Here is a 19,288-nt window from a genome sequence, read left to right as displayed (position 1 = left end):
TGATGTAACTCCTGTCTCTATTACGCTCTTCTAGTGGGCTTCCTCCGCAGCGGAACCAAGCTACTATTCCGTACAAGACACCGAAAGAAGGACCCAACCTTCAGCCAATCCCACGAGGACCTCTCCAACCTGGCCAGTGTCTCTGCCTCTTCTGCCTCTGGCACCATTGTGCGTAAGAAGTCTGGCAGCTTCTCCCGACGACTCATCAAGCGCTTCTCCTTCAAGTCGAAGTCGAAGGACAAAGCCAGTGCCACCAATGGAGGGCCGAGCACAGCAGACAACTGATAGACAACTGAATGGTGTAGCGGATGGCTAATGGCATTGCTACCGCCTTCCTGAGACTTAGAAGTAGGCTACTGTTGCCGTGGACCCAGAAATCGCCCTGGCTTTTCTGGGTCAATGGTATTGGGTTGGGTAGGATCGTAGGACTGCTTGAAATGGTTGGAGGATGCTTAGCATTGGTCATCCTGTCCCACCATTTCTTCCTCTTTTCACCATCAGATGAGGAACCCAAATTTGCCACTTTTATCTAGTTTTTGCAGGCAGAACATGTTGGTTGGTGGTTACCTATCCTGCATCTCTTACCTCTGATAGGACTCCTTTTCCTCTGGATGAGAAACGCACACGTCAGGGACAGATGGATGGATCCAGGGACTGTTTTCTTATTATCAAAGCCATTTCTTTTCAGAAGGAGCCTCTGCTGCTCTGGTGGATTTAAAGGGGGTAAAGGGGGATAACGAAAGTAGGAATAAACTTGAAGATGTTGCAATTCAACACTAAAGAGGCAGTAGGTAGAGTGAGTGTGGCCTCTTCCAAATCAATTTATTTAAAAATATGATTTTCTTGGTTGCACTTTATCGGATTGTTTACAGCACTTGACAGCTTCTTCTGGTGTTAATTTTATTGGTATTTGTATTGTTTGCTCTCTGATTCACATGATTATCCTTCTGTTTCCCCCAAAAATATTGGGTCACGTTTGGTGGTTTGCATTATGTAGGCCTAGTAGAGACATGACTTTATCTTTCTTTCCTGCTTAGTTGTAAATGTAATCTTAAATAACAAACTTAGTTGAAGAACAAATATCAACCCCTCGCATAGGTCTTAAGTTGGTGGTAATGTTGACATTCATAGTGGCTTATACATTATGTTTTAACAATGTTGTTCATAATTGTAAGTTGTACAAAAAACAAATGCAGGCATACTTATGTTTGTGTTTCGTATTTTGTTTTTTTAGAAAGGGAAATCTTCAAGGCAAACTGTTTTAAATTATCAGCTCAGACCCTTTTTAATTTGTATCTACTAGGCAAGTTGAAATACCTCAATCGCCTGAGTACTAACGTTACACATTCTCTGGGTCAGAATTATTGATGGAGGATATGCCATAAATATCTTTAATAGTTGAATGGTAAATGATATACAGATTGAGTCCTCTTAATATTAATATCAGGGAATTATCATGGTTGAGGTAATAAAAAAAGATGGTCAGATGGTTATTATGACTTCTCCCCTGTAATGCAAGATTGTTGCTCCTTAATTCAAGTTGAGCTTATAAGATGTCACAGTCCTCCAGGACATGCGTTGTCACGCACAGAACATAGGGTAGTGTAAAGATGTACATAAAAGTAATCTTGTACAGTATTGGCATATGCGTTTTGTAAGAATTATTTTGCCATCCTCTCAGAATTTGTATTGTGTATCCCTAAAGTATATTTGATGTTATAGTAAGGGAATGTGGTTCAGTAGTAATAGACAAGGAAATATTGTTACTCCTGCCCCACCTCTACTCTTTAAGACAGACTCCCATAATCATCATCACATAGTACTGTTTGCCAAGTAAAGTCACACACATAATTAAGTTTTCTTTATGAAATTGTCACTTAGGTAACATCACTTTTTTGTTGGTTGAAACCCATAAACATTACTGCTTGAAGTTACAGCTTGTCTGAAGACAATGTATAACAGCATACAGTGCCTTCAGAAAGTATTCACACCCCTACACATTGGGATTCAAATTGATTTAAGTGCGGGGGGAAAAAAATCTAAATTGTTCAAAGCTTAATAAAAAATCAAACACTAATATATCTTGATTCGACAAGTGTTCAACCCCCTGAGTCAATACATGTTAGAATCACCTTTGGTAGCGATTTACAGCTGTGAGTCTTTTGGGTTAAGTCTCTTAGGAGCTTTGTACATCTGGATTGTACAATATTTATAATTTTTTAAACTCTTCAAGCTCTAGGAAGTTGGTTGTTGATCATTGCTAGATAGCCATTTTCAAGTGTTGCCATAGATTTAAGCCGTTTTAAGTCAAAACTGTAATTACATTCAATGTCGTCTTGGTAAGCAACTCCTGTGTATATTTGGCCTTGTGTCTTAGGTTATTGTCCTGCTGAAATGTGAATTTGTTTCCCAGTGTCTGTTGGAAAGCAGAATGAACCAGGTTTTCCTCAATGATTTTCCCTGCGCTTAGCTCTATTCCGTTTCTTTTTATTGAAAAAATAAAATCCCTAGTCCTTGCAGATGACGAGCATATTCATAACATGATGCAGCCCCCACCATGCTTGAAAATATGAAGAGTGGTACTTAGTGATCTGTTTTGTTGGACATAATGCTTTGAATTTAGGACAAAAAGTTCATTTCTTTGCCAACTTTTTGGGAAATATTACTTTAGCGCCTGCAAACAGGATGCATGTTTTGGAATATTTGTATTCTGTACAGACTTCCTTCTTTTCACTCTGTCATTTAGGTTAGTATTGTGGAGTAACTACAACATTATTGATCCATCCTCAGTTTTCTCCTATCACAGCCATTAAACTCTATTTAGTTGATTGGATTTATTTAACTAGGCAAGTCCGTTAAGAACAAATTATTATTTACAATGATGGCCGACTTGTAAAGCCCAAACCCTCCCCTATCCCGGACGACGCTGGGACAATTGTGCGCTGTCCTATGGGACTCCCAATCACGGGCCGGTTGTGATACAGCCCGGGTTTGAACCCGGGTCTCTAGCACTGCGATGCACCACTCGGGAGGCCTGTAACAGTTAAAATCACTATTGGCCTCATGGTGAAATCCCTGAGAGGTTTCTTTCCTCTCCAGCAACTGAATTAGGAAGGACGCCTGGATGTATTGATACACCATCCAAAGTGAAATTATTAACTTTGCCATGCTTAAAGGGATATTTAGTGTCTGCTTTAAACATTTTTTTTACCCATCTACCAATAGGTACCCTTCATGCGATGCACTGCGGGACCTTACAATTATCTGTGTGTGGGGTTAATTTAATTTATTACCCCTATTTCTCCCCAATTTTGTGGTATCTAATTGGTAGTTAGTCTTGTCCCATCGCTGCAACTCCCATACGGACTCGGGAGAGGCGAAGGTGCGTCCTCCGAAACACAACCCAGCCAAGCCGCACTGCTTCTTGACACAATGCCCGCTTAATCCAAAAGCCATCCGCACCAATGTGTCGGAGGAAACACCGTACACCTGACGTCAGCGTGCATTGTGCCCAGCCCGCCACAGGAGTTGCTATAGTGTGATGGAACAAGAACATCCCTGCCGGCCAAACCCTCTAACCCGGACGATGCTGGGCCAATTGTGCGCAGCCCCATGGGTCTCCGGTCGCGGCCAGCTGCGACAGAGCCTGGACACGAATCAGGATCTTTAGTGGTACAGCTAGCACTGCGATGCAGTGCCTTAGACTACTGCGCCATTCGGTTGGCTGTGGGGTAAATTTTTACTCCTGAACATACAAAGGGGTTGAATACATATTGACTAAATTTTAGAATTCTTTTACAAAATAAAATCTAAAGCTGAAAACTAAATTCCACATTGACATTGTACGGTATTGTGTGTAGATCAGTGGCAGATAACCTCAATATAATACATTTTAAATTGAGGCTGTAACACAACAACATTTTGAAAAAGTCAAGGGATGTGAATACTTTCTGAAGGAGCTATATGTTTTTTTAGGGGTTCAAGCAATTTGGTGGAAAAAAATCAAATTCCTGTGAAACGGTAAGCCACAAGCAACATTTTAGGATGGTAAAGGGCCATGGGCCACACCGTCTCATGCCATGCCAATTGCAAACTTGGTGCTATAATAAACAATTGAAAATGGAAACTTTGAAAGCTCACGCCACACGGGCAGTGTGATGTAGCGTCATAAATTCAGTACATAGGTCCCTCTCCTTACAAGGAACAAATGTGCATTAAGGACCCATAACAAAAAAAAAAAGTTTAACTAACCCAAACTAGACCACAGCCTGTCGTTTCCAATGGGAACAAATTCGTCAGTGGGCAGAACCAGCAAGAAGGGGGGAGCTAGATCCTTTCTATTTGAGGCCTATAAAGTATGATGTGATCATTTTAAATGTTTAATTTATTTGAAATACATTTATTTTTAAAAACACTGATACTCATCATTTGTCACATCTCTAGTGTAGGGATGTGTTGCTTGAATGACACACTGTATGTTTACCAATACTGAACATTATGTTGAATTTACCAACTTTAGGTTTCCTCCCCAAAATAGTTTCTCTACCTCCAAGACCATGGGTTGTAATAATGGCTCTTAGATGCCTAGGTGTGATACCATGTGACCTGGCAGGACTAGAAAAGTAATGCTCCCCTTTCTCTCATTCTCTTAACTCTGGACCCAAAGGAGGAATAAGCCCCTCGAGCTCCAGCAAGCTGACGACAGGCCCTGGTCTTTGCCTTTAATGGCCAGAACTGGTAACTGATAAATTAGGGGGAAAGTACCTTTTTAGGGAATTGTACTTGAAATTGGGACGGAAGTGCCCACGCACTAAAAAGGCTCAGAAGAAGACGAGAGTTAAAAGAGCTAGTGTAGCCTGAACGGCACACTTGAGCTAACCTTCTTCAAGGAAAGAAGGAGAAGACTATTAGAGCACAGCCACTGCAACTCAAGCAAGGAGTCAACAGAGAAAAGCAACAAGCATAAGGACATCAACTCCGGACCAAAGGAGGAACCCCAACTCAAGAAGAAAGGACATCTTCTTCCTTTGTTCTTCACATGCAGCCTGAACAATCAAGAAGCCACAATGGACTTTGATCACAGACTGAGAATAACATCATTTAATGTTCAGGATCTCAAGCTCTTCAATTCTTGTCTTTCATTCTATTTCCTAACTTTTCATGATCATTCTCATTATGTTTGTAAATATTTAGATTAGTGTTATTAAATGTTGATTGTATAAATACATTGTTTGTTTTGTTATTCTGGTAAAGAACTCTCAATTGATTCTCAAAATAATTAATACCTTCAGATAAATCAACTATTACTATTGTTCCTATTTTAGTCTTAAGAGTTATTCCTAAAATATCTCATAAACCACATCTTCTTAGAATACTATTTTTGTCCAATACAGGACTGATGCCTTGTTAATAATCTCATAGACATGTGTACCACTACCACACTAGGCTAAATGTGTGACTGAGAAAGGAGCCCCAAAGTTTCACTTTCGCTTGGGGGTAGAATGACAGAGACGGAGGAGATTGCCCAGTGAACATGCCGACCAGTGGAGGCTGCTTAGGGGAGGACAGCTCCTAATAATGACTGGAACAGAGCAAATGGAATGGCATCAAACATTTGGAAACCATGTGTTAGATGTATTTGATACCATTCCACTGATGCTGCTCCAGCCATTACCATGAGCCAGTCATCCACAATTAAGGTGTCACCAACCTCCTGTGATGTCGTCTCCTGTGAATGTCTACAGAGAGACTACAATTTCCATAAGTGATGGAGGCAGGCGATGGCCCATACCTAGCCCATTTAACCATCTAATCAAGGGACACATTACCTTTTTTTCTTTGAGGGATACTTTTTTTGCAGGCGGGGTGAGCAGATTGTATTCCAAAACAGATTCCAAACTAACAACATGGCTGTGCAGACATAATCATCTTTTTTTATGGAAAATAAATCATGCATTTTAATTTTCACAACCAGATCTGACCTACCCTATATACCCAGCTACCTCAGGAGTAGCCCCTAGGTGGCAGCAAATCTATGACTCACAAGCAATGAAAAGACAAAACTACTTTGCTTGAATTGTTAACCCAACCTGTAAACGGTGAATGTACACTAGATTGCGGTAAATTGCCGCGTGCCGTTTAGGCCGCCCATTGTGACTCGCTTGCTGGCAGCATGATCGATTGTGCGTCAAGAATTCAACATAGCAAGTGTGTATGAAGGTCTGGTTATTAAATGGGTACATAGTTCAATAGTAAAATCCTCTAAAACACTATGGTGATAAACACTTTGCTGCCTGTTTCCAATTGTCCACATGGCTGGGAGAACCTATTCAAGTAAGTAAATACTTTTCGAAAATGTTTTAAAAAAAATAGGTATCATTAGCTAACTAGCTACAGTGCAGGCTAGCTCAAATGAGCTAGCTGGTTGGCTAGCTAACGTAAACTCACCCCATTCCGTACAAATGTGCGCAACCGTAACATTCACACGAGGCTACAAAGAAATGGGACTGTAGCGACTGTGTTGAATTCAAAATCGGGGGTGTGAACTACGTTTCTATTCAAGTGTTGATCGACATGGTAATGGCTCTATAGTATTGGAGAAAAGTTGAAAAAACGGACCCTCCGTTACTTCGTGACGTGTCATGTCGTAACGTACAGCACGCATAAAGCAACTATTTCTGTCTTACAATCTCTCTCCACCAGGTGTAGCACTTCTCTCATCCTTTAAAAACAAGAAATGGACAGTGATGGGGGGGATACCTAGTCATTTTTTGTTTCATCATTGCATGCGATCATCATTCTCAAAGCCACTGTTTACTTCTAAGATCACTTTAGCACCGCCCTAAAAACCTGATTCAAATTCGACACAAACCTTAAAATAATATAAACTCTTTATAGTGTTTTACTTACATTTTAGAGGCGATAAGATGATAAGTTGGACAGATCGAGTGAAAAAAAGCAATTTTCCCACACAACATCTCTCCTTCTCACTATCACGCATTAGTTTCGCTTCCCCACCCCCCATTTTTAAAAAGACCTGACGGGGCTCATTGTTTTCTTGAATCATGCAGAAACGGGCAGCGTGGGGGTCATTTAATTGATTCTGTTGGAAAGGGGAGAAATTGTGCTTTACAATGGTATTGACATTACAGTTGATCTGGAAGTATTACGTTTTTGGGGCGCTAAAATAAAGCCAAGGCAATGTACAAAAGTGAGTGAGTTTACATTAGCTATCTAGCCAACTTCACAGACTGTATAGATAGCTAGCTAAGTGTATTAAATATCACCAGCTACATAACTTCATATTAGCTAGCTGTCTGTATTTATCACTATAAAAAACAAACTCCAAATGCATTTGTAGGTAGCTAGCTAACAGCCATGGAGGAGGGTGAAAGGATAGCAGCCCCAACTGTCAAAGTGAGAAGAGTAGGCTATTTTGGATAGGGCAGGTAACGTTACTTTTGTGTAGTTCCTGTCCCTAAAAGTGAGGACAGAGATAATAGTAACATAATATTCAGTGCGGTGTAATTTGGCTATAATGAAGTCTGTTTCTTGAGGTTTTCTGTCCTCAGATAAAGAGAGCTATGAAAGCCTGTCTACATATGAAGAGGTCCCAATGAAGAGCAGTGGTTCTCAGTCCTGGTCCTGGGGACTCAAAGGGGTACACATTTTTGTTTTTGCATTAGCACTGCACAGCTGATTCAAATGATCAACTTATCATCCAGCTTCAAGTGGTATTTATGTATTAATTTGTGATGCTATCCTTGATAGGATCCTGTTATTATCATATGCACATATGTGTGCCCATGCATCTATCAATCCAATGTTATCATGATTTGTTATCAGGGATATTATACTTTAGTATTCCACAATGACCTGGTGATGTAAAAGTCAAATAATTACATTGTCTTCCATATTCCTAGATACCTTGTAACTGGAGATTCCTTCAAAACGATTGCCTACAGTTACTGTGTAGGGCACTGCAATGTTGGGTGACCAGGGCTATCTGGGACTGCCTCCTGGAGAAATTCAGATGTGTGAAGGCTACCTGTGTCCTGCATAACTTCATGTGTGCCAGAGGAGAAGTCTGCTGCTCTGCAGGATGTTTCAAGGATGGGGTCCAACAACGCAGCAAGAGAGGCAATCCGTGTGCAGGATATCTTCACCTCCTACTTCTTCGAAGAGGGTGCTGTTCCCTGGCAACACCATAGACCACACTATTCCAGATTCCACACTATTCCACATTACCAGATTCCTGTTGAACACTGTCTCTTTAACTACCTTATTTTCTCAATAAGTCTATCTCCTTCACTTCATCCCTCTCTCCTCTAGGTTATCAGCTGTGTCGGTGAACCCCTCCCACATCTGAACTATCTACATAGAGGGCACAGCATGATCAGAGGTGAGAGGTCAATTGGTCAGGTCAACAGGAAGTATTGTTAGAGATGCTTTACATTGAAATACAGATAGATGCAGTAGTCCCAGAATCAATGATCCAAGGTCAGTTTTGCATCTCACCTCCTGATTATTATGATGACTAACAATGTTAAAATAAAAAATAAAAACAAGGCTTAAACATGCTCGCTCTCTCTCCATCTCTCTCGTCTGCAGAATATGTTTTGATGTGAGAGGATGCCAACCCCTGTGATTCATTAATCATATGCTGCCTTCCCTGCTCCTATGTTCTTACCTCTTTCCCTGTCTGTCTTTTACACCTCTCTCGCCACCTCTTTCTTCAGGATTTTATAATGCACAACAGAAGTACAGATTGAACATGTATTTATAATATTACAATTATAATATTTATAATGCATGTATTCATAACACTTGAATAATGAACTTCCAATAAGGAGTTTCACATTCTCTACTGGTTGAAATTGTCTAATTTGATGAAATACTACACCTATCCTGTTTATCAGATCAATGCAGATGAAGGGCATTAGATATTGAGATGAACTAGTTTTAGAGTATTTACATGATGCATAGTGTAGTGTACTGTTTTTTTAAAATTATATTTCTGTATATATGAATTACAAAGACATTAACTAGTAATATCCTGTTTCTAGTCTATTAGTTAGAATGTGTAACCATTGATGTCCCAGGACCAAATTGGTAAACACTGTTGAAGTGTATAATTGTAATACATACATGCATCATACAAAGACTGGAAGACTGAGGTTCATAGCTAGGCTCGGAACTAATATGTAACCCGAACGTTTGGGTCTAAACACAGGTCGGCAAGACAGCTAGCTACACATCCATAGGCATACAGGTATTTTTTTTTAAATCTTCCACTGCACAATAAGCAAGAACATAGCTAGCAACGTTATTTAATCTATCTGCATTGAATAGCAAATATCAGCAAGGAAAGCTTACAAACTTGTACATTCAATTTGCAGTAAATGCTTTAGCTAGCAAGATTCTTTAGATCCACTGTTTCACAAGATGACAGCCTGGTTTGCTGGTTGTTTCAGGAGTCCCTAAAACATGAAACAACCAGAATTGCAATTTCATACTCATGTCACAACACCCATAAAGCTAGCCAACCAGCTGGCTAATGTTAATGTAAGGTAGTTTACTAAATTGCGATTTTCATAAATGAAGTTTATGATAAAAAAAATATGCATAATTGTTTGTCTCTACATTAACTAACATATTCCTGTCAACTGCACATTTTTTGCATGATTCATCATTGCTTCCATTCTAGTATTTTTGTCTGCCATTTTTGCTGAAGAAAGTCTCCGGCCTTGGGTCGCAGAGCATCAAATTTGTCATGGCTAGGGTAGCCTAGTGGTTAGAGCGTTGGACTAGTTACCGGAAGGTTGCAAGTTCAAACCCCCAAGCTGACAAGGTACAAATCTGTCGTTCTGCCCCTGAACAGGCAGTTAACCCACTGTTCCTAGGCCGTCATTGAAAATAAGAATTTGTTCTTAACTGACTTGCCTGGTTAAATAAAGGTTAAATAAATAAAATAAAATAAATATGATTGGTCATCGCCCAGAAGTCGCCGCTGGTGATTTGCATAATGTTAGGAAAAGTGTATATATTTCATTACCTTCACACCGCCCAAAGGTCCCCTGCCCTCTCCACTTTCCTTCCATTGACATGAATGGGAAGCTGTGTTTCACAGTGCTGCATCCTGTGCTAGTGTATCATATCCGCAAGGGTGTTGCACACATTCTTACTTCTGTAGGCCTATACATTTTTTAAATTCTTCTGTTTTTGTTGAGGAGGGGGCATACAATGAAAGGATGCATTTTTCAATGCATGAGAAGCTAAAATGGTTTGTTTCTCTCGTGCATGTTTACTGCAGGTTTGAAAGCATAGCAAGACTAAGCCTACTTTGCGGATTTGTGGTGCTTTCAAGACAACTGGTGCCATGTTCAAAACAACTGGGAACTTGGAAATCTCAGACTTCAGTGCGTTCAAGACAACTGGGAACTAAGGAAAAAAAATTGCTCGGACTGGAAAAAATTGTTTTCAAAGAAAGGTGATCCAACTCGGGAACTCAGGCCTCTTTCTAGAGCTCTGACTTTCCGACCTGAAGATCACTGATGTCATGATTCGACCTTGTATTTTTCTGTTTAAAAAAAACGGCGAAAATAAAGTCTGAAGTTAACACAACTGTAGGAGCAGGGTTGGAAATTAACACCCCAAAAGCTAAATCAGAGCTCAGTGTCGCTGCGCTTCAATGGCAGTGTTTGTGGACTCACGCGACCTATGTTTCTTGGGTTTGGGACCACAGCATGCCAGGAGTGGCCTCACGGATCCTTTTTTTTCAGGAAGATATCCCTCAAGAGGACGTACTCTCAGTATCAAGAATATGCATATCCTTAGTTTCATGTCCTCGGCTACAGACAATAAGATTTGGGTATGTCATTTTAGGCAATTTTTTTTAAAGGGTCCATAAAGAGATGACTTTGTCACAAGAGAACCTCTCTCTCTCTCTCTCACACACACACACACACACACACACCCCTCTGGTTGTAGGACTGCCCACCACGGGTGCGTAGTTTAGCACTCGCACAAGGTTGGTTTGAGTAGGGCTAATGACAAGGTAGCAGGGCAGACACCTTTAATGAGCCCCCGCGCTACACTTCATAAAAACCTCACACCAGTCTCCTATGAGCAAGGTGGCTCGGGTTTCACATAACAGCCTGCATACACAGCTCGTTTCTGGGCATGTGACGCAATCCCTGTTGGGGGACGGCGCTCTGACTCAAGCGAGCACCTCTGTCAGTGCAGTACAGACCCGTGCTGCAATCACGGAGGGCTTGGACAGCAAGGTTACAAGTATAACCAATCTGTCATCGCCCCCGTTTCTCACAGAATGCGCTATTGTTTCCTCTCCCTTTCATGGGAGGCCCGCCTTGGGCAGTACCGCCGCTTTATTGTCGCCGCTTTATTGTCGGCGGACAGCGGCAGCAAGGGCTATAAGGGATTACAGGCAATTCCTACTGAATGCACCACAGCTTCGCACTCTCCCGCTTTGTCATTATTATTGGACCGGACGCTGGAGAAGGGTTATACCATCGAATTTTGCCGGACCCCTCCCCATTTACGGGGTTCGTGTAAACGGTAATGAAATCGCACCAAAAAGTCGCCGCTCTCGTTGCAGAGATTACAGAACTTTTGGCGAAGGATGCGGTCACAGTGGTTTCCTGAGAGCAAAGGAGCAGCGGGCTATATTCGCTCTACTTCCTAGTGTCGAAAAAAGATGGGGGGGGGGGGGGGGGGGGGGGGGGGTGAGGCCGATACTGGATCGACGCATTCGCAACAAGAGCGTAGCCAAATGAATGCTCGGAATGCTCACGACAAAATGTCTGCTGGAATGTGTCCATGCGAAAGACTTTTGCATAGACCTGAAGGACGCATGCATTCATGTGCCGGTGCATCCGTTTTGCCTTTCAATGGGTGGCATACGAATACACAAGGATGCTGTTTGGGTACGCCCCGGTACCTGGCACCTTTTCCAAATGCGTGGAGGTGGCAATAGAACCATTGCATTGCCAGGAGATAAGGGATTTGGATTACCTGGACGACCTACTGGTGCATGCCCCGTCAGCAGAGATGCCGATCGCACACACAACACAGATGGTGATTCATCTCACACATTTGGGGTTCATGTGAATTGTGAAGAGCGCACCTTGGCCCAGTCAACAGGATTGTCTACCTGTGTATACAGCTAGACAAATAAAATACTATTTTATTGGTGACATACACATGGTTAGCAGATGTTAATGTGAGTGTAGCAAAATGCTTGCGCTTCTAGTTCCGACCTTGCAGTAATATCTAACAATTCCACAACAACTACCTAATACACACAAATCTAAGTAAAGGGATGGAATAAGTATATGTACATATAAATATATGGATTAGCGATGACCGAGCGGCATAGGCAAGATGCAATAGATGGTATAGAATACAGTATATACATATGAGATGAGTAATGTAAGATCTGTTCTCCTGTAAACATTTCCACCACTGTCCTCCATTCTCCTGCTACTAGCTCCGGTGAGTTCAGGCGGGTTGTCAATCATATTGATAGCTCCCGGTCGCTCAGGGGCTCCATAGTTTGCGGAGATGATTCAGATGCTGATTTCGCCGCCTCGTCCCATTCCACATCGATGGGACACGTTGTTTCAGGCAGGAGGCTGAGTGGTCTGATGGTCTGGTTCCTGAGAGGAACAGGTTAGAGTGCTGTGGGTTATCTGATGCAGTGATCAGAACTATACAGGGCTCACGTGCCAGTTCCACATCCAGGAACGTGTTTTCACAGTGGTGCGTCACAAAGAACGTTGACCCGTGTGCTGTCAAGTTGAGAGCGTCCTCTCATTCCTACAGTGTATATTTGATAAGCAGTGCTCACCCGTCACTATTAAGGTGTTCGCTGTGGCGATTTCAGCTTGTCATGAGGATTTTGGCAGAGACACCGTCTTCAGTCACCCACTAGTGAAATGCATCCTATTGGGAACGCTTCGGCCAATGCCTAGAGCCACGCTCCCTCAGTGGGATAAGACTTTGGTACTCCAAGCGCTTTGTAAGCCTCCGTTCGATCCATTGAACCAAATCCCCTTCAAAATGTAATCTTTGAAGATGGCACTGTTACTCACTCTGACCACTGCTAAGCGTGTCAGTGATTTGTGCGCTCTTTAGATGAGGCCCGACCGCCTTGCCATTAATGGCAATCAGAGCAGGGCGGTGTTACGTCCTAACCTCTTAAATTTATTAAGATTTCATACAGATAACAGATTGTATATTTGTGGGCCTTCTCTACCCCTCCGCATGTTGATAGGAGAGGAACGGCTCCATCGCCTGTGCCTTGGCGTACTACTTGGAGCGCACGGCGGCCATTAGGTCATCGCCTCAGCTGTTTGTGTGTCACGGTGCTGCGGCACTCGGTAGACCACTCTCTAAACAGCGTCAGTTTCATTGGCTTTGTGAAAGCATTGAGATGGCTTATGAGGCTGCAAAGCGTCCATTGCATCTGGGTAGAAGAGCCCACTCCACGCATGGAGTTGTGGCTTCTGCTGCTCTTTTCAGAGGAACAGGGATAGAGGATATTTGCGCGGCGGCATCCTGGTCGTCACAGTCCCCTTTTATCAGTTTCTATCTTTCAGATATGTCTTCCAACTCTCTGGCTCAGTCCATACTCAGTGTTGCTGATGGGAGGACTTGAACTAAAGGAGAAAGATGCTGTGTCAATGGGCATGTTCCCAAGAGGCCCGCTAGTGACATATGAGACTTGTCTCCTGACTGACGTTCAGTGCAGTAGAGTTCATGTTTTTTTATATTTTTTTACATGCCAACAGTTTAAGACTGTGTTGGGGCAGAATGATGAGGGAAATAGTATTTGTAACCTTGTATTACATTACTATTATACCAATCTTTGAAATTACATTGGAGCATTATTACTGTCTGAGCGTTCAGTTCAGTATTTGCCCATGTTTTATATACTCTTTTACTGTCTGCATGTGCAGTACAGTTTCTGGGTTGATGTTTTTTGAGTGAAGCGGATTTACTGATAATACGGTCTAGGGTGACACCTTGTGACGATTCACTGTAATATCAGTTGTGCGGGAATATTGGAATGCAAACTGCCTGATGGTTCAGGTCGTCCTTTTCTTTGCCCGCTAGTCTGTGGATTATTCCTCAGACTAGGTGCGGTGGATTTACTGATGACACGGTGAAGGACGACACCTTGAGTTGCATCACTGTTGAGTGTCAGTTATTGAAGGAATATTGGAGAGGTAACTGTCAGCTTGTTCAGTTCAGTTGGGCTTGTGTAATTACTTTTCAGCCCACTAGTCTTCGGTTTCCTTAAGACTAGGGGAGGCGGATTACTAGAAGCACACTGTAGGGCGACACCTTGTGTTGCAAACACTGTAGTACCAGTTGTTATAGGGATATTAGAGCATTAATTAACGTCTGCTTGGTTCAGTTAATTTCAACTCATGTCCTGCATCTCTACCCACCAGTCTTTGTGTTCCTCAAATTGAGTGTGGTGGGTTACCGAAAACACAGTGTAGGGTGACACTTTGTGTCACTTCTCTGGTGGGTCTGTTTTTCTTGACAGGATATTGGAGCACTATCTATCTGCTTGTTCAGATTAGCTTTGTCTCATATTCTAGTTGTCTGTTCACTAGTCATTGGCTTTGCCTTAGACTGAGTGTTGCAGATTTACAGAGGACACAGTATATTGTGAGACCGTGTGTTACTGTACTGTGGGACTCGGTCAGGGGCGGACTGAAACAATAATTCAGGCCTGGAATTTGACTCCATCCCAGGCCAACCTGTTCATGCAAACTACCAAACCGCTAATTTTGTAGGCTAACCCTATTTGTTGATGCAACGGGTACCAAACTAGTTATACATTTGGCCACTATGTTCATCTGGGAAGAAAGTTATCCACATTACAAAATACAAACAATTGGGACTGACCAACAAGTAGCCTATCTGAAAACTGAGTTTTCAAGGTATGCTATGGCTATGGGTGCACCCTCAAAAACTCACTAGGAATACACCAATCATAGCACATACAAATGTACACGGTATGCCCCCGATTACAGTCCTACTGATAATCTCATAAATACAGCACATATTAATCTAAGATCATAGCCTACATGTTTAGGTTTGTGCCTTTAAGTTGTACCTGAAGGTTCCTGCTGAGTCTGACTCTGAACTGACCACCATCTCCAGTTCTGCAGGAGCACCTGAAGCTCTAGTGCTGCTGCTGCTTCCTTCTTCACCTTTGCAAAGAAAATTACTGTAGCCTGTTTCTCTGTACAGTGTATGTGCACTTTCCCTAGCTCATGTGGCATGAGTCATGACCGAATGCTGGCAAGTCCATAGTCTAGGTTTACTATTTTTTACTAGTTTAACATATTGCCTTCAAATGTCATATTATGATCGCTATGTTGCACTCATTGCTATGATATAATTACTCCACGAAGACGGGCAAACTGTTTAGCCTACCGGCCGTTATGTCACCATTATTAGCTAGGCTACTTAGCTAGCCATGCTGGGTGTCGTGTGAGTGTGTTTTAGCTAGTGGTTTTGACTGACCTGTTCGCTGGTCAAGTTGACTATTCCCCGCAGGCCAAAACGACCCTCAGGCCACCGGGAAATGTCCCGGTGCTCCTGACGGCCAGTGCGCCATTGGACTCGGTCACAGCTATTGCTAGGCCCAACCTTGTCATTACGTGGGAAGTGTTAGGCTCGGCAGGGAGTACATTAGGGAACGTTTCGCTCCGCCTTAAACCAATAGGAGCAGAGGCGGAGCTCCACGATATAGAACGATAGTTATTGAAGTTGTAACTCCAGCTCTATATGTGGAGCAGAGCCCCATGGGCCTTAAGGCCTTGCCAACCCACAGTCTCGCTGAAGATCATTTTCAGGAGGCTGATTGTGGGGAGGCAATCCCCATATACAGGGACACCTGTACTCCCATTGGCTGCAGGTGTGTGCATAATACATTTCTCAGGCTACTCACTGCCTCAGCAGCAGGGTAAACCAACAAGAGCAGAGCTGCATTATGGGGCTCCCTGCCACTCATAGAACTGGAGTTACAATTTCATTAACTGTCGTTACCACGGGCCACATTAAATGTTTTTGGCTCACCTAATGATTGTGCTCGATTATGGATCACTCCCCAAAATGTTTATTCATTAAGTTTTAGTCATTGTCATTGTTCTCCTAGATTTATTTGTGTGCTTCTACCTTTCTAATTAGGAGCACATCACGTAGGCCCTATCCTTGTAAAAAATAAAATCATCATAGACCACTAAACTATCATTTTTTTGTATTAATTTTATTTCACCTTTATTTAACCAGGTAGGCTAGTTGAGAACAAGTTCTCATTTGCAACTGCGACCTGGCCAAGATAAAGCATAGCAGTGTGAACAGACAACAACACAGAGTTACACATGGAGTAAACAATAAACAAGTCAATAACATAGTGGGGGGAAAAAATAATCTATATACATTGTGTGCAAAAGGCATGAGGAGGTAGGCAATAAATAGGCCATAGGAGTGAATAATTACAATTTAGCAGATTAACACTGGAGTGATACATGATCAGATGAACATGTGCAGGTAGAGATACTGGTGTGCAAAAGAGCAGAAAAGTAAATAAAATAAAAACAGTATGGGGATGAGGTAGGTAAATTGGGTGGGCTATATACCGATGGACTATGTACAGCTGCAGCGATCGGTTAGCTGCTCAGATAGCAGATGTGTAAAGTTGGTGAGGGAGATAAAAGTCTCCAACTTCAAAGATTTTTGCAATTCGTTCCAGTCGCAGACAGCAGAGAACTGGAAGGAAAGGCGGCCAAAAGAGGTTTTGGCTTTAGGGATGATCAGTGAGATTCACCTGCTGCGTGCTACGGGTGGGTGTTGCCATCGTGACCAGTGAACTGAGATAAGGCGGAGCTTTACCTAGCATAGACTTGTAGATGACCTGGAGCCAGTGGGTCTGGCGACGAACATGTAGCGAGGGCCAGCCGACTAGAGCATACAGGTCGCAGTGGTGGGTGGTATAAGGTGCTTTAGTAACAAAACGGATGGCACTGTGATAAACTGCATCCAGTTTGCTGAGTAGAGTATTGGAAGCTATTTTGTAGATGACATTGCCGAAGTCGAGAATCGGTAGGATAGTTTTACAAGGGTAAGTTTTGCGGCGTGAGTGAAGGAGGCTTTGTTGCGAAATAGAAAGCCGACTCTAGATTTGATTTTGGATTGGAGATGTTTGATATGAGTCTGGAAGGAGAGTTTGCAGTCTAGCCAGACACCTAGGTACTTATAGATGTCCACATATTCTAGGTCGGGCGTGCGAGTGCAGGCAGCGAACGGTTGAAAAGCATGCATTTGGTTTTACTAGCGTTTAAGAGCAGTTGGAGGCCACGGAAGGTGTGTTGTATGGCATTGAAGCTGGTTTGGAGGTTAGATAGCAGTGTCCAAGGAAGGGCCAGAAGTATACAGAATGGTGTCGTCTGCGTAGAGGTGGATCAGGGAATCGCCCGCAGCAAGAGCAACATCATTGATAATAATAATGAATAAGCTGTATCACTCAGCATTTTGTGGAAGGGCATGCACTTTGTTGATTCTTGATGTTTATCTTTTTATTATTGGATCGAAATTATTTATTTTAAACACAAATTGAGGCAGGTCACAAAAATGTTATTAAACATTATACCCTATTAATAGTAATACATCTCATCTTTTAAACATTAGAAAGCATGCTCGCCGTTGTTTATGTATTTTCTTTGCGTAATTATGGAGCAAAATATTATTTGGATAGGTAAAAATCTGAGTGGTTGCTAGATTTTTTTGTATCTAACGTTACCTACCACATTGGCTGTTGAAAGAATAAGTTAAATTTCCCACCGTGCTTATGAGATCTTCTTTGTTTTGATCTATGATATAATGGCAGTCAGTTAACATGACCTTTACGAATTATGAAGCATTTGTGATTTGTTTGTATTATTACATATTCTAAATTCTTTAAAATTCAAAAAAGTGAGGTTAGATGAAGATTACCTCATAGAACAAAACATATAAGATGCCTAAACCTGTGTTAACCATAGACCGAACGGCGTTCATCCAAAAACACCATCCATTTTCCTCATAGGCTTTGTCCAACGAACCATTCATTGCCTACAAAAAGACGCCATTAATATTTCTCTCTATCGTTGGTAGCAGTAGCTCTATCCTCGTTCCCCAACAATTCGTTGTTTACCAAAATATACTTTGCCCTATTCATCTATGTTATACCTTGATACAAACACGCTGATTCATGTAACAAATAATTGTTTCGTCTTCATAGACTGCTGGCTTTCCACCAAAAAATAAAATAGGGAGGGGGGGGTATTTGATTGGCGTGACATTTCCCCCCAAATTTGAGAGCAATGTGATCCAATGACAACAGCGATAAACACAACAAACCAATCAAACACGGTCCTCAACTACTCTGATATGCACAGAAAATTAAGGCCAATGAGGGTTCATCTCTTTCTAGCAGTCATCTCTCAAAGCCAATTATATGCGCCTTGTCATTTCAATATCCAATAGGATTTGAAGGCGGGATTAAATTGCAGTGTTTATATTCCGCAGTAGTTCCTTTAGCGTTCATTATTTCCTTGAACCACAGCCTGTTTGATCTCTGTAATACTTGAGTCTTGAAAATCTGCATCATGTCTGGAAGAGGCAAAACCGGAGGAAAGGCCCGCGCTAAGGCAAAGTCCCGCAGCTCCCGCGCTGGTCTTCAGTTCCCCGTAGGTCGTGTCCATCGTCTGCTGAGGAAGGGCAACTACGCTCATAGAGTAGGTGCTGGTGCTCCCGTGTACATGGCTGCTGTCCTCGAGTACCTGACGGCTGAGATCCTGGAGTTGGCTGGCAATGCCGCTCGGGACAACAAGAAGTCCCGTATCATCCCCCGCCATCTACAGCTGGCCGTTCGTAACGACGAGGAGTTAAACAAACTACTCGGCGGTGTAACCATCGCCCAGGGAGGTGTGTTGCCCAACATCCAGGCTGTTTTGCTACCAAAGAAGACAGGGGCGGCCGCTGCACCAAGCGGGAAGGCGGGAAAGAAGGCTTCCTCACAGTCCCAAGAATATTAGTTGGCGATTTAAATAAACCTCCACCGAACTCTTCAACCAAAAGGCCCTTTTAAGGGCCACCCACACATTCTGAAAATTGTTAAATTTCCATTCCTATTTTCCTTTGTTGAAAATGTGCTGTTTTTTTCGCGCTTAAAATTCTTTAGGTTGCAATAAATGTTCTTTTGATA

At 42.4% G+C, this 19,288-nt stretch overlaps 2 protein-coding genes and 1 long non-coding RNA gene across 4 annotated transcripts in view; 2 read left to right on the top strand and 1 right to left on the bottom strand.

The window, feature by feature from the left end:
* Window positions 1-3,827, top strand: part of LOC139418754 (c2cd2 like) — a 47,130-nt gene extending 43,303 nt beyond the window's left edge. For both annotated transcript variants that reach the window (XM_071168429.1, XM_071168428.1), the window contains exon 15: window positions 35-3,827. In XM_071168429.1, the coding sequence (XP_071024530.1) occupies window positions 35-285 (251 nt within the window). In that variant the 3' untranslated portion in view covers window positions 286-3,827. The remainder of the gene's footprint in view (window positions 1-34) is intronic.
* A 4,999-nt stretch (window positions 3,828-8,826) lies between these two features.
* LOC139419636 (uncharacterized) lies at window positions 8,827-15,795 on the bottom strand. The gene is made up of 3 exons (XR_011635423.1): window positions 15,565-15,795; window positions 15,152-15,248; window positions 8,827-9,479 (listed from the first exon to the last, which is right to left on the bottom strand). It is a non-coding gene; the product is annotated as an uncharacterized lncRNA (long non-coding RNA).
* A 2,838-nt stretch (window positions 15,796-18,633) lies between these two features.
* LOC139418745 (H2A.X variant histone) lies at window positions 18,634-19,288 on the top strand. Its single transcript, XM_071168418.1, has one exon. It carries the CDS (start codon window positions 18,690-18,692, stop codon window positions 19,116-19,118), a length of 429 nt encoding a protein of 142 aa, XP_071024519.1. The 5' UTR covers window positions 18,634-18,689; the 3' UTR covers window positions 19,119-19,288.

Source organism: Oncorhynchus clarkii, chromosome 10 (genome assembly GCF_045791955.1).
Source record: "Oncorhynchus clarkii lewisi isolate Uvic-CL-2024 chromosome 10, UVic_Ocla_1.0, whole genome shotgun sequence".
Lineage (NCBI taxonomy): Eukaryota > Metazoa > Chordata > Actinopteri > Salmoniformes > Salmonidae > Oncorhynchus > Oncorhynchus clarkii.
The sequence above is the reverse complement of the archived record's forward strand: the minus strand, read 5'-3'. Positions and strand labels throughout refer to the sequence as shown.

What these genes read in the sequence shown, in the direction of transcription:
- LOC139418745 (XM_071168418.1), top strand. Translation starts at nt 18,690, where the DNA reads ATGTCTGGAAGAGGCAAAACCGGAGGAAAGGCCCGCGCTAAGGCAAAG.